The 14,168-nt window shown below is 37.0% G+C and overlaps 1 protein-coding gene across 3 annotated transcripts in view; it reads left to right on the plus strand.

Moving 5' to 3' along the window:
• Positions 1-14,168, plus strand: part of USP46 (ubiquitin specific peptidase 46) — a 45,915-nt gene that overhangs the window by 22,667 nt on the left and 9,080 nt on the right. For all 3 annotated transcript variants that reach the window (XM_071556493.1, XM_071556494.1, XM_071556496.1), the window contains exons 6-9: positions 2,661-2,744; positions 3,473-3,670; positions 4,461-4,539; positions 5,474-11,882. In XM_071556493.1, coding sequence (XP_071412594.1) covers positions 2,661-2,744; positions 3,473-3,670; positions 4,461-4,539; positions 5,474-5,575 — 463 coding nt within the window. In that variant the 3' untranslated portion in view covers positions 5,576-11,882. The remainder of the gene's footprint in view (positions 1-2,660; positions 2,745-3,472; positions 3,671-4,460; positions 4,540-5,473; positions 11,883-14,168) is intronic.

Here is a 14,168-nt window from a genome sequence, read left to right on the forward strand (position 1 = left end):
TAGCCTTACTGTAAAAACTGAGCAAACTGAAGAGCAGCTTTGGAAAGCAGTGCATTATTCTCTCTTTTTCTCCTGTCATCTCTTTGTCTGTTCATAGCCACCAACAGTCAAATCAGTATTGGTACTACAGACTTTTGGTTGAACACTTTGCCTCCTCACTGAAGCTGCTACTTTGAACTTGTCAGCATTACCTTTCCCTGTGGTGTTGCAAGTAAATTTGAAATCACACTGATGCAAGGAGGCTGAAGTGTGCATCTTCTGAAGTCCTTCCTAACTTGAGTTGTTACTTGTTTCTATGTCATACAGTTACTGGGGACTGAGTTCTGACTTTTTGTTATACAGTTGAGTCTCATGAACTTGTTAGAAACTGCTGCTGTACATAAGTTATCATCTGTCCTCCAGATTTCTCCCATTTTATATTTAATTTCTTGGTGATTAAGCTTCTTGGAAATGTTTTGTTTGGAAAGGTCATTTTGTGCAGAGGCAGAGTACTTCAGTAAAAGTATCAATAGCATTTCTACTACTGAACAGACTGTCTGTAGCTTAAGATGTGGAAGAACTGCATCTGCACTACTGCAACCATCAGGTGAATGGGGGAGTTGAAAGTGGCCTCTATCTCCACATCAGATAGGATGCTTAGCCAACCTGTCCTAGAAGTCCTTTTTAGCAGCAGTAACTTGATTGCTTATCCAAGTCTCTCCTGATCTTACTAAGTTTTTTCTGCTGTGTAACATGAATCTTCCCTGTTTCAGTTCAAGCCTATTTTTACTTGTGCTGTGTACTCTGGAAATAAACCAGGGCTTGCCCCCTACCCCTTAGCAGTAGCTTTTCACATGCAGAAAGAATGTAATTATTTTCTTTTTAATTTAAACTGCCTAAGGTCATTCAACTTTTCCTTCTCAAGCTATCTTCTCTAAATCTCTGCTCATGTTCATTACTCTCCAATTGAACCTCTCTCTTGAATTCCATCTTTCTTGAAGTGCAGCTGCCTAAAACAGGCGTAATATTCCAGCAGAGATCTAAGCAATCCTGAGGAGAATAGATGCTCTGAAAGTTTGTTTATTCATCCCAGTGTAGTATCTGCCTTTACTCCAGCAGCATGACATGCATTTTGAAGTTCACCTATTGTTCCTTCTGGAAATATAGGAAAGGAAAATCCTCTTTTTCATTTTACTGGGGTGAAATTTACAGAATGAACAGGAGGAGAGTTATCACCTATGATCTATCCTGATTGTGTTTTACACTAGCAGTGTTTTTACCTCTGTTTAGAAAACAGATATTCAGTTAGAATATGGATATCCTCTCATTGCTGTCTGGTATTATGCATTATTAAACAACGCATAAGTGCTTTTGTGATTTCTTTCCATGGGAAGATCCAAGTTATTACTCTTTTTGGAAACTTTGCTGCTTCCTGTGTTTTTCACAACTGCTTTGCTGTGTGTTAACAGCTTTAAGTACTACTGCATTGAAAACATAAAATAGAGAAAAACGTGCAAGATAACATTTAAGTAGAATGAATTTCTTGGTTGCTACAGATGAATGTTCTTTTATGTCTGTAGTTTTTCAAAATGTAAAAGACACTTGTGTGCTCAAGATGTCTGAAGAATACAAGCCTCTGGCATAGTCTAAATCCACAGGGTAGACACTTGGGCCTGAAGCAACAGAAGTGCAATAACTGATATAGTATATATCCATTATTTTTATTTCCATTAGGAGCTGCAAAGTTTACGAGTCAATTTGATCCTGACTTTTAACTATGCATTTATATTACACCAAGAATTCTCTCATCTCTTTAAACAGAAAATTCATGTTATTTGTGCTTATGTCTGCATTTACAGTTCTTAAAACACCTGCAATGTAACACCTCAGCTGCAATGTAATACTAGAGGTAGCAAAAAAATTAATCCCTTAGGGTTTTTTCTTTGTTTTACAGTTAAGAATTTTTAGGTACCTAAAATTCTTCTCCAAAGAATATCAGCTTTGGGACTTCCAACAAATCTTTTCTGTGAACTGAGAGATGTTATCAAACCAGCCTTCTTCTGCCTCTCTCACTTCCAAAGTTCAATCCAAAAACATCTCCCAGTGTGTTTACTTTTTCAGGATTTACAAAATTTTCTATACTACCTGCTGCTTTTCCTTTTAGAAAATGAGAAGGTATCATTTAAAAACTTCTGGATGATGGTTCAAGAGGTTAGAGGATGCAGAAATCTGAGTTCAATTTATTTCTTCTGTGTAAGAGGATTCAAACCTATTTCATGGAAGAACACTATAAAGTGTGAGCTATTTGGGGATGACACAAGTGCAGTTAAAGCTTCTCCTTTCTGCAAATAATTTAAAAAGGAGCTTGGTGGGTTGAGTGACTACACTCAAGTCTAGGCGTCCCCTTTATGTGTAAGACACCAGATATAAGTCCTGTTTTGACATACCTGACCCTCTTGTATTATATGGAGCTCCTCAGCTTGTAAAATAGCCCTGTCATAGCAGCCAGATACCTTAAGTCTCTTTGCAAATCCCAGTACAGTCACTTTAGATGTTTTAGAAGACCAGACAGCATAGAGAGAATTTCATCCTGCATGTCTTTTCAGGGTTCCAGTTCATCAGCCCAAGTGGGGCAAATGTATTCAGATCCTTTAAGAACTGATAATTATATTTATTTACAGAGACTTCAGTAACACAGAGACATTATGTAGTGAACAGAAATACTACTGTGAAACTTGCTGCAGTAAACAGGAGGCACAGAAGAGGTAAGCGAAGAGCCAGTATTGGGGTAACCATGTATTGGGGTCACCAGGTGTAGGGGTAAGCCCCTTAATCCCGAGCAGGGACGCAGTGTGGATTGATGGTCAGAAGAGCTCAGGCACAGCAGATTTAAGAAGGCTTTGATCAGAAGGCTTACAACTTAAGAGAGTTTATTCATGATAGATAACAGACAGATCCTCATAGCTCATAGTAGTAGTAGATAGTTCCTAGAGGTTCCTATTACATCATCTCTCCTCACTCAGTAACATCCACACTTCTTATACCCTCTCACATCCAACATGCAACTACATAATTGGTTCACCAATTCACCTTGCATACACCACAACCTCTCATTTGCTACAAGCCACACACACACACCACGGGTAGCTCTCATCTCTTTAAGGTGCACTCCAAACATCTTTCCTTAAGGGATGCACTTAGACTCACCCCTAAAAGCCAGCTGTTTCACCATGTCCCTTCTGTGTTCTGACAAATCTTCTCCTTGATATTTATTTTGTTTGGATATCTAGAAGCCTTACATCCTAACTGCATTCCCTGTATGGGCCAGGGAACCTTCAGACAGATTAAAAAGCATGTGTCTTAGTCTAGAAGCTACTGCTGGTTGACTGTTGTTATTTACAATGTGCTTTTGTAAGACATTGCTTATTAAGGAAAGAGAGAACAGCTTTGAACTGATCAGGTGTTTATCATATGCATTCTAATGGTTTCACAGGATGAGAGTGAAAAAACTGCCAATGATTCTTGCCTTACATCTCAAGAGATTCAAGTATATGGAGCAATTGCACAGGTATACTAAGCTGTCTTACCGTGTGGTGTTTCCTCTGGAGTTACGTCTCTTCAACACATCTGGCGATGCTGTCAACTTAGATCGGATGTACGACTTGGTAGCTGTTGTTGTTCACTGTGGCAGGTAATGGACTTTTGTGTGTATCACAAACTATTGCCAGATGTTTGCCAAGGGCAAATGTGGGGGAAGTGGAAGGGAGAGCTTAAACCCTGCTGCTGCATTGACTTGCACATGGCTTGGGCTGAACCCTTTAGCCACCCTTCCTCATAGTGAATATGTACTTGTTTAAGAAATAATGTCTCAGGTCTCCACAAGTCACAAGTTTGGCTTAAATTAATGAAACTACCTCATGCCACTTAGCTCTAGAGCCAGGACTCTGTGAGAGCTGCTAGCATGTAGCCCCACAACAGATCACCCTGATCTCCTGCAAGGCAATGAAAGTGATAACTTTATTAAAGCCTCTCATATATGGGGTATTGTCAAATATGAAACTAAGAGAAGAATTCTTGGGGCTCTAGGAATATAAGTTGTTCTTTCTCTTCTCAAAGACTGTATGTAACTGAATATTCATGGTTGACACTGAACAATTTTCTCCCTTATATTGGGTTCATAGTAGTTAACATATTTGCAAAAGCTGATGCATGACATGAGCAACTTATTAAGTGTTCCATGGTTTAGATTATTTTGTAAATGGTCCTGGCACAGATGAAAACAACACCGTTAGCTTTCAGTTGATGGATTTGCAACAAGTCAATAAAAAGGTGAAAGGACTAAATGTCTACTGTACTACCAGGGGTGGGTTTACTATGTTTTTCATAACATTCTGCTTGCATAAAGACATGCAACTGATCAGAACAGACTCAATAGTATTTTCTAATATTTTATGATTTGAATTTTTGTTTTTGCCTTCTAGTGGACCGAATCGGGGGCATTATATTACTATTGTGAAAAGTCATGGATTTTGGCTCTTGTTTGATGATGACATTGTAGAGGTCAGTATGCTGAAGATCATGAGCACAGCTTTTGTATTTATGTTCTCTTCTCTATTTGGGGTTAAAATTCCGATCCAGATCTGGGTAGAGATTACTCGTTTGAAAAGCCACTGTTTGGTTTTAATGTGACATTTAGCTCCACTCTGTTAGGAAGCACGATTGTAAACAAAACTACTAATCCTGTAGTTTGTGCTTTGTCAGTGTCAGAGGGGGTTGTTTGATTTCAGAGCAACATCAAATGCTTTTAATATCAGACTTTAAAGGTTTAATTTGGGATGTTTTCCATATCTAATAAAATCAATTTCATTCACTAAAACCTATCACTTAGAAAAATTGGACCAGGGAAAGCTAGCATTGCTGTAGAATTTTAAATTTTGACCAATTGGGAAGTTACAATAAAGTCTGAATTCAATAGTTGATCTGAGATTGCCTGAATATAAATTAGAGCAGTATCTGACCCACAGCTATATTACAGATTCTGCCTAAGCATTCAGCTTCATGTCATTGTGGCACCTTGGCAAAACCAAGGTCTTGAGTGATTTCCCAGGAGGTAAAGAAAGTAAGCATTGGGTTGTTGGATGAGGCATATCTTGAGAAGGGTTTCTGGATATTTCAGAAAGATGGGATCACATGATCATGTTATGTGTTTTAATAGTGTTCACTACTACACTTCAAGGAGTCTGTCTGTTATTGCAAAAAGCCTAATTTAGTTAGGTTCAGTGAGGCAAACATGCCTATGAACTTCCACGAGGGAGATCATCAGAGCTCAGACTCTGAATATTATCCTCTCACTGATTAAATTGCTAACAGAATTCGCTAATTGCTACCCCAAAATAAATAACTGAATTTGTCTTTTCTGCTCGTACAGTTATTTAATTTGTGTTTGGTATTTCTTTTATATAACAGCATATTAAAATAATTATTTATTTTGCAGAAAATAGATGCTCAAGCTATTGAAGAATTCTATGGTCTGACCTCTGATATATCAAAAAATTCAGAGTCTGGCTATATTTTATTCTATCAGTCAAGAGAGTGACTTGGCAAAATATGATAATTGCGCACAATAATGCTGCAGCAAAAGAAGGTGATGGCTCCCCTGAACTGACTTTTACACAGACCACATCTTGGATAGCTGAACAACGATACACTCTGTCTCCTATTAAATGGTCTATGTGATATTGACTATAACCGTCCATTTTTACATGCAGAACTTTGTTTCAGGAAAGGGGGATTGTTTGCAGTTTTTAAGTCTGATTGAAGAGCTAATTGCAGTCAGATTTTAGTGGAATTTATATGGACTAACATTTACAGATAACAAGATTTGGATGTCAACTGTTAAACCCAATCCAGCTAGAGTAGTATTTTATATGGAAGTGTTCGTTACATTTAGGGCAAAATTATTTAAAACTTTCTAAGTGGTTTTGGGTGTTGATTTACAAAGCATTCCTTGAAATACATCATTACATATACTTACCAATTGTAAGTGTAAGAAAAAGAATATTTCATGATGGCAGGAGTTGTGGTTGTATAGGGGATTTTTTTACATGTTACTCTGCTGCAGAAAAGCTATTCTTCCAAAATCATTTAAACTTTGAGTTGTTAAAAACTTTCAGTGTGTAACCTCAGGCCTAAAATTCACATAGAGGGATTTAAATTACACTGAAACTAAGTAATTCTGCATGTTCAGTCACTTTGTTTATCATGAGATAGTACAGATGAGGTGAGATTTCAGAATTTACAGAGCGCTGAAATAAAGGAGTGAGGGGACACATGATGCAGAGACAAATTGGGTTTCTAGAAATTGAGCCTATCTTTTTGTTAAAATGATATCATACATTGTTTAACTAACTTAGTTTGCAAAGACTGCAACACTGCTTACATTGTAAAATATCCATCAGGACTCAAATCACCCAGTCCAATTAAATGAGCGTTGTTTGTACATAAGACGCAGCTTTATCCTGCAATTTTCTGAATGTCAGTAGGTCCCATTTTCATTTCTTAAGACAGAGTTCATTTCTTAGAAACACAGTACATAACAACTGCTAGCTTACACACTATCATGTATATATCACCTCTGACATTTTGGTTATATTTGACAGCATTTTATCACCACAAGCACAGATAAGTCTCTGGAGTGTTTGATTTCAAAAACTTCAGAAGGCTTAGTACAAAAGGCTTAGTTTGTGATTTTACTGGGCACTAGTCATGCACTGGCTAATAAAATTTCTGAACTCATATACTGGAATTTTTCAAAGTATGAATGTAGAAGAAAGTATCAGTAGAGTATGAGAAGGGATCGATAATGGCTTGAGTCAGTGGTAACACTGGGTAACTACCTTGCTCACTTTGGCACTTTCACTCCTTTATACAATTCTTGAACTTCAGTAGCCAAAGTTCTATTCCAATGATGTCAACAGCAAAAACACTCGTCTTCATGGGAAATAATGGTTGGTTCTAGTATTTATAAGAAAATATACTCATCTCACAAAATTTGCATCTACCTGTTGTATTTCATTCATTGTACTCTACTGTGAATGTGAAATATCTTTTTTTAAATAATGGTGAAAATGAAGTACTAGCTTCTGCTGTAACATCATTTGAAGTTCAGTTGTGTTTATCAAGGGCCATTTTGTAAACAAGGCAATGTAGTACTTTATACTGAATGAGAAACAGAAATGGACTTTTCAGCTAACATGATTTGAGATTTTTCATGTTACTATACCAATGCAAGTAAACAGACATAGAATGTAACCTTAGAGTAGTTCCTTAGGTGATTAATAGTAGTGGTCTACAGAGGTCACTCACATGAATGAAGGCTGGTATGTAGGCTCAAGACAAGCATAATTAGGATGCAGCTCTTGTTCTTTTATTGATATTAGAATGAAATGTTCTGTCTCTAACATGGAAGACAGACATCTTGCAGGAGACTTCAACTCCCACTGAGGCCCAGGAGCATTTCCACTGAAAAGGTAAACCTGAAAATGCCTCTTTCATGGATTTCTTTTTAAGCCTTCAGAATTTCCATATGAAAATATAATAATCACTTGCCTTTTAAAATGGGTGAGGTTTCCTCACTGTGAATGAAGTCACTTTCTAGATCAGCACTAACCAGTGCTGGTCCAAAGATCTGTATTTTGCAGTTTACTGCTGAACTTTCTTAGGGCATTATTTGGTTTTAAAACAAGCACCAAACCAGATATTCTTAAAGTATCATTTGAATCTTCAGGGCATATGTTTATATGAAAATAATTTTTCATACAATTAATTTTTAGATCAGTTTAATCTTAGGAAACATTTTCCGTATTTCAATTGACTTATGTGAAAATTGATTTTTAAAATGTTAGTACTATGAATTAATATTTAAGTGCTAATAATCTTTTCTTCAACTGCAAGACAGCTTTAGTTTGTAAAACATACAGATCATTGCAGTATGTCATTGAGAGTAAAATTACTAGAATAAACATTTTAAATATGTGCTAGCCTTTGAGAAGATTGCAGCACTGCTATCACACCAGTCTGACATCAGCTCTGAAAAATTATGGAATGCACACTTTTTGCTAGCACTAGCTAAACTAAGAAACATTTTATTTGGATTTTAAAAAAATTGTGGTCACAGTTCTATAAATTGAATCTAGTCTGCAGTGTGTTGAATGTCTTGACTTCAGTCCAGGAAAAGCTGTCCATCACAGCTGTATAAATAGTGCCATTCTAGGCAGAGGAACTCTCTTCTGTCAAATTAAGCACATTCACACAAGTTTTGCAGAATTGGGATCCCCACAATCATATGAAAGTATTTTAGTTGATTAAATAAAGTATAATCCTTTTTCTCTTGTGCTTTGCATAGATTTCCTGTCCCTTATGAAAGAATCAAAAATACCTAAGACAACAAAAGCTTTTCAGCCAGCAGTTAGAATATAAAATGATAGCACAAATGCTCAATAGTATCCTGTGCTTCCCTAAAATGACTAAATTTTAGTGTCACGTTAAGTATATTAGGCCTAATGACAGTTGAAGTTTTCTACTTGTTTCACATGCTGTTGCTGAGATGCATTGTCTATTTATAAATCTTACCAATATGTTCTTACTTAGAAAAAAAAAGAGCATTTTTGTCTTGTGCTGTTTTTCCACTGAACCCAGTGAAGCACTGCAGTGCTGATGAATCTGTTATTTTAGAGGATGAGCTCAGAACTCAACCTTTATGCTTCCCAGAACAGGCTTTCAGGATTTTATGTACTTTCTACTTTGAGGACATAGCAGAGGGAGGCAGGAGAGGGGAGTAATGGAAAAACCATACCAATGAAGAAGAACACCTTTTTTTAAATTAAGTCCCAAAAATACTCCTCTCAATTTTATTTTAATAATTTAGATACCTCAGAGTACTACATCATGTATTAAAAGTCTTGTTCCTTTGGAGTAAAGAAAATAAAGCAGTAGGTGGGTCCTAAAGTGCTAGAGCAAGCTGTCTTTTATCTTCAGACATTACATTTCATTCACTCATCTATTACAACAACATGTACTTGGCACCTGAGCAGACAACTTGCAGGTGCCAGGTTTAAGAGGTTCGGTGACTCGCAGCAGCAGATCCCTTCTTGTGTTGTCTCTTTTTTGTTGCTTGTGGCTGAGAGGTGTAAAGCAGGATCTTACAGCTGAATGAATACTAGAAATTTTGACAAGTTTTGGCTGTGTACCTATTCTTTGCTAGTACTTTCTACCAGTGTTTGTTCTAATTTATTTTTCTTTTTATTCCTTTAGTCTGTTATTGTATTTGTATAATAACTTATGTGGTTAATATTATCTTGTTTGTTTTAATTTTTATGTACTTTGTTTTTTTAAAATGTAATCAACCCAAGCACTTTAAGCAACAATGTCAATCTTGTGAAATTCCAATCAGCTTAATATTTTGCCTTTATCTTACTTCTTTTGCAGCTGTTTGCTCGTGATCCAATGTCTCTAGTTATAACCCAATTTCCATTTTTAGGTTTGTAGTATGAGTTGTATTATAAATTTGGGAAGCCCAAGTATTCTCATACATATTTGTTCATACATAGGAAGGATGCAGTATTTACTATGTCTTCTACACCCAGCAGTGTGTACCTGACAAGCTGCACTCACAGTGCACATTTAACAGCCTTTTTTGCATCTACCTGCTAATCCATCTGATAATGACTGCAGTACTTTAATCTGTGACACAGTTATCAATGACTAGAATTTAGAAAAGGTCCAATTCTTACAGGAGAATTCTCTTCTACCAAACACAGAGTTAGGTGTCAGTCTGCTGATGATACAGGTATTGCTCTCTTTGCCATTTTATCAGTGATCTGTACAATCTCAAGTATGAATAATCTTAAGAGCCACATTTATTCCTGGCCCTTGTGTGAGTTCTGGTAAGGAGAGAAATCTTTCTTCTCTCTACTTGGGCCCATGTAAAGCAAGATTATGTCTTTTAGAGGACAGCATCTGTGGAGTCCATATCAGAAAGTCAATGACTTTCTGTGTTGTTTATGCAAGAGTTATTCCTAGTGCTTCAAACATTGTATTCTCTTTGATCAAAGAAAAAACCTGGGCTTTTTCCTGTTGCATCAGTTCTGATACTGAGCTGTTTCTTCTCAATTTAACATGGCACTTACTATGTAAATAGCCCTTGGCCAGCCTCAATAGACACACTTTAAATTTCTTTCTGGTTAACATGCATTACTTCAAAGAGATTGCTTGAACCTGTCTGTAAGGTTTATTCCAGTAACACACTCCTTTAGCATACAGGGTCAAATAACACCTATCACCTACGAGCCCACCTGATGGGACCATCTGGGCTAAACCCACACCGTTTTACATACTAACGATTCTTTACCCCTCAGGAGGTTTGTTTGCTGGCTTTGCCTGAATGATTTAATATGAAACTGCAAATAACTTCCTTTATTCATGATCTCAGAGTTACTATAGTTCCTTAATAAATTCTGCTTCATTTGGTTATCGAAACTGGGACTATTGCACTGTTGTACTGTGTAAAATTAATTGTGTGTGCCATTCACAGTGGTCAGCTTAACAGCCTAATGCTTCTGATGAAGGCTGTTGCAGGTTGCAACTTCACTGTATGCACAAATATGAAAGAGTAAGTGACTTTTCTGTGATAGCACAGTAGGTCTGCAGAAGAAGCTAGATTGACATGCAGCTTCCTAACACTCAGCTTGTACCCAGATGAAGCTGGTGCCCCATCCTCCAAATAATCCTAACATTTCTCCCAGGGGTTCCAAGGTGGCAGGAGTAAAAGCTTTATGAAGACACCTTGCAGTTCACCAAAGCATCTTGCCTGCGACAGTGGATAATTAACAAATATGTACAACCCCTCTCTCCCTGTCCCCAAAATCTCATTAGTAGACACACATTCCTGAAAGAGTTTGAGCTTGAACATCAGTTTGTATTTGCAATGGTGTTCATGTTTGCAAATGTCCCAAGACAGATTCTGTTCACATACTAAATTGTTTCCTGGTTCTCTCTCAATTCTCATTCTAACAGAAAGAGCAACATCAGGGCAGCTGTGTTACAGGTTACAGTGCATTTCCTGGACACAATTTTCTAGCTTCAATGGCTTTTGTTAAGGAAGACTTAACACAAGCTCCATAGCTTAGCAGGATGCTTTAGGAGTAAAGTCACCACATCCTATATGAATCTGAATGTAGGGTAGGAGGAAGATGAAAGAGAAGAGAAAGAAATACGGAATGAGCTGTTTTATCAGAGGCTTTGAATATGCGTATCTGTAAATACATAGTCCCTCTCTATCTTGTCAAAATGATGCAGTCATAATAAAACTACTTAAATATTTTGTGCTAGTTTTTTAAATGGAATAAGAGGTAGTAAAATTATTAGGAACACAATTTGGAATACAAAAAATTACTGAATTTCTAGTAAAGCATACAATACACAGTGTACATGTAGAGTTGAATATCTGCTCTTTTTAATCATCATGTACCGGTACTTAAACCCTATGCTACCTACAGAACTGTAAGAAAAAGCTCATGTTGGTTATTATGGTTGTACATAAGAAAACAGTATTTTCTTCTGTTAACATGTTTATATTTTACATAAAATAAACTCCCTAGCTAATCTTGCTTCCATTCAACTTTGACTTCAGCTGGAGCCAGACTAAGGCTGAGTATTGATGTTGGTTGTTACACAGCATGCTTCTGAATGTCAGGTACCTGTATTCTTACAGATGACAAGACTGCTGATGCTTGCTTTTTTTTTCTTTGAATGGAGTCACTGCATTTTAAGGGACTTCAGAGAGTATTTCAGCACCTGGGCTGACTGCTGAGGTGACTTGAGAGAACAAGTTTTGCATGCAGATGGTGAGTTGTCTTGCTGGAATTTACATACAACTGCATGACTGAGTTGTACCTCCTTAAGGCACTGACCTTGTCAATGTTTCTAAGAACCGCTAAAACTGAACAGAATAAAAATCAACCAGAATTGAACTACCTTTTGCATCAGGGAACAACAAACCTTTAGCTTGGGATTTTACATATGACTGCTGGAGTGGGAAAGGATTTTACTAAGGAGATCTAAAATCCTGTAAGAGAATTGAAAGGTTCCTGTTGTCTGCTGATTTTTCAGAAGTTATTCATTAGCAAACACAATTGCTTTCTCAAAAGTGAAGTAAATCAAAGGCTGGAGGTCCTTGCTCCTGTCTGAATGGATTCTGGTTGTCCCTTCAGAATCATTTAGGGAACCAAAATCAAACATAGCTGTCAAATTGCATATTGTATTTATAGCTAAAACACTGTAAGATTTATGGCACATCAGACTATCAAAGGACTAGATTGAAAAACACTCAAAAATTTCCTCTCCAATTAAATACGTTTGAAGTATCTTCAAATTAATTCCCGGGCTATTAGAACGTAAGCTTTTAACTGCAGAATGGAGACAGAAATTTAAAATGTGAGATGAGTGAAATAAATAAATCACAAATTCATTCTTTTAAAACATTTTAAATAGAATTTATAGTGTCCATATAAAGAAACCAAGAAAAGGTTTTCAGGAACAGGGTTCACAATCACTGTACATGGGCTCCACCAGAATTTCTCTCACTTCAGAAATGCATTTCCCAAGAAGCTCTATGATGTTTACCTATATTTCTGTTCTTTATTCTTTCGTATGAGCTGGATTAGGCATTTTACATTAGATTGGGTTATGTTCTGTGTGTCAGATAAACAAAGAAATGCTAAAAATATAGTGTAATCTCAATTGAAAACTCAGATACAGTAGGAGAAAATAATAAGATTTGTCATCTAAATACACTGGCCGGATGTCAAACAACATTTATTATACGTGGCTAAATATATGACATTGGAGACCATGTATCTGGAGATGTTAATTTCCTTGAATATTTTTGTGTAATGTAAAATCAAGTAAAAATTTTTAAGGAAGAAAAATAGGACAGCCATTTTCAATGCATATATATGGCAACAACATTTTAATTATGTTTTGATAAAATGTTCCTTTTAATAATTTTTTAACAAATAGTGGATAACTCTATTGCCTTGTTAAAGTTCACTCACCCCCCTGCATGATGCATTTGGCTGCTCCACTGTGACATAAGAGCTTCAAGCAGTCCTCATTCTAATGAGATTGTAGCCATGTGTCCTTATTGTCTCTGGGAGATGCTTGTGGCACAGGCTGAGGGACCAGCAGCCCTCTGAACACCTGGATCTTCCTGGATCCTTTCTCCGAGGGCACGCTAGACCAGTGAGCGCTCTCTCCACACCTCAACAGCTTCAGTTCTTATTTTCCCCAAGCTCATCTTTCCAGGAACACATGATTTATATGAGTTTCATATAATTTCCAGTACCAAATAACTTCACTTTACATAGGAAGATACATTAGCAGATCTAGAAGAAAAAGATAAGCAGTCATATGTAGTCTGCCTCAGTTGGTTCCTTTAATTAATGAATTGAAGATGAATAAAAGCTTTCCCTTTTTCTCCCCTATGGTTGCCTTCCTCATACTCTTGCATGGCTGGGTGGGAGACACTCTGAATCCTTTATGTCACAGCAGGTGTCTATTACTGAGCACAATGTCAGCGTTTGGGTGTGAGGAATGGGCTTCAAGGGAAGAACCTTACTGGTGGCATTAACTGCTGTGAAGACTGGTTATTACCAAAGTGAAAGTATCAGCTCAGTTTAACCAGGCACAAACAGTGCTAACAGTGCATTTATGCATTTCTCACTATGAATACGAAAACAGCACAGCAGGCAGCAACCTGGAGTTTGCAGGTTGTCCCAAGATGGATGGAGAGACCTACCAGGATCAAACAGAATTCAACAAGTGGAGACTGTTAGATACTTTTTGCCAAATCACTGCAAGGTTAAATACAGATGCAGTGCTGAATGAAATTTGGAATAAGGCAGAGTGAAACATCCTTTGGATTTCGTTTGACGCACATATGAGAAAATATATTCAAGTCATGTTCCAGAACAGCAAAGATGTTGAAACTGAAGATACAGGTATCACCCATTATTGCAAACTAGACATCGCAAACACTTAGAGAGCTTAGAGTGCCATCCATCACTTCAGTGTAGCTGCAAAGAAGCTCCAGGCAGGTTTGCAGCTTAACACTGGAATTAGTAACAACAGAA

This window comes from Pithys albifrons, chromosome 5, assembly GCF_047495875.1.
Source record: "Pithys albifrons albifrons isolate INPA30051 chromosome 5, PitAlb_v1, whole genome shotgun sequence".
NCBI lineage: Eukaryota > Metazoa > Chordata > Aves > Passeriformes > Thamnophilidae > Pithys > Pithys albifrons.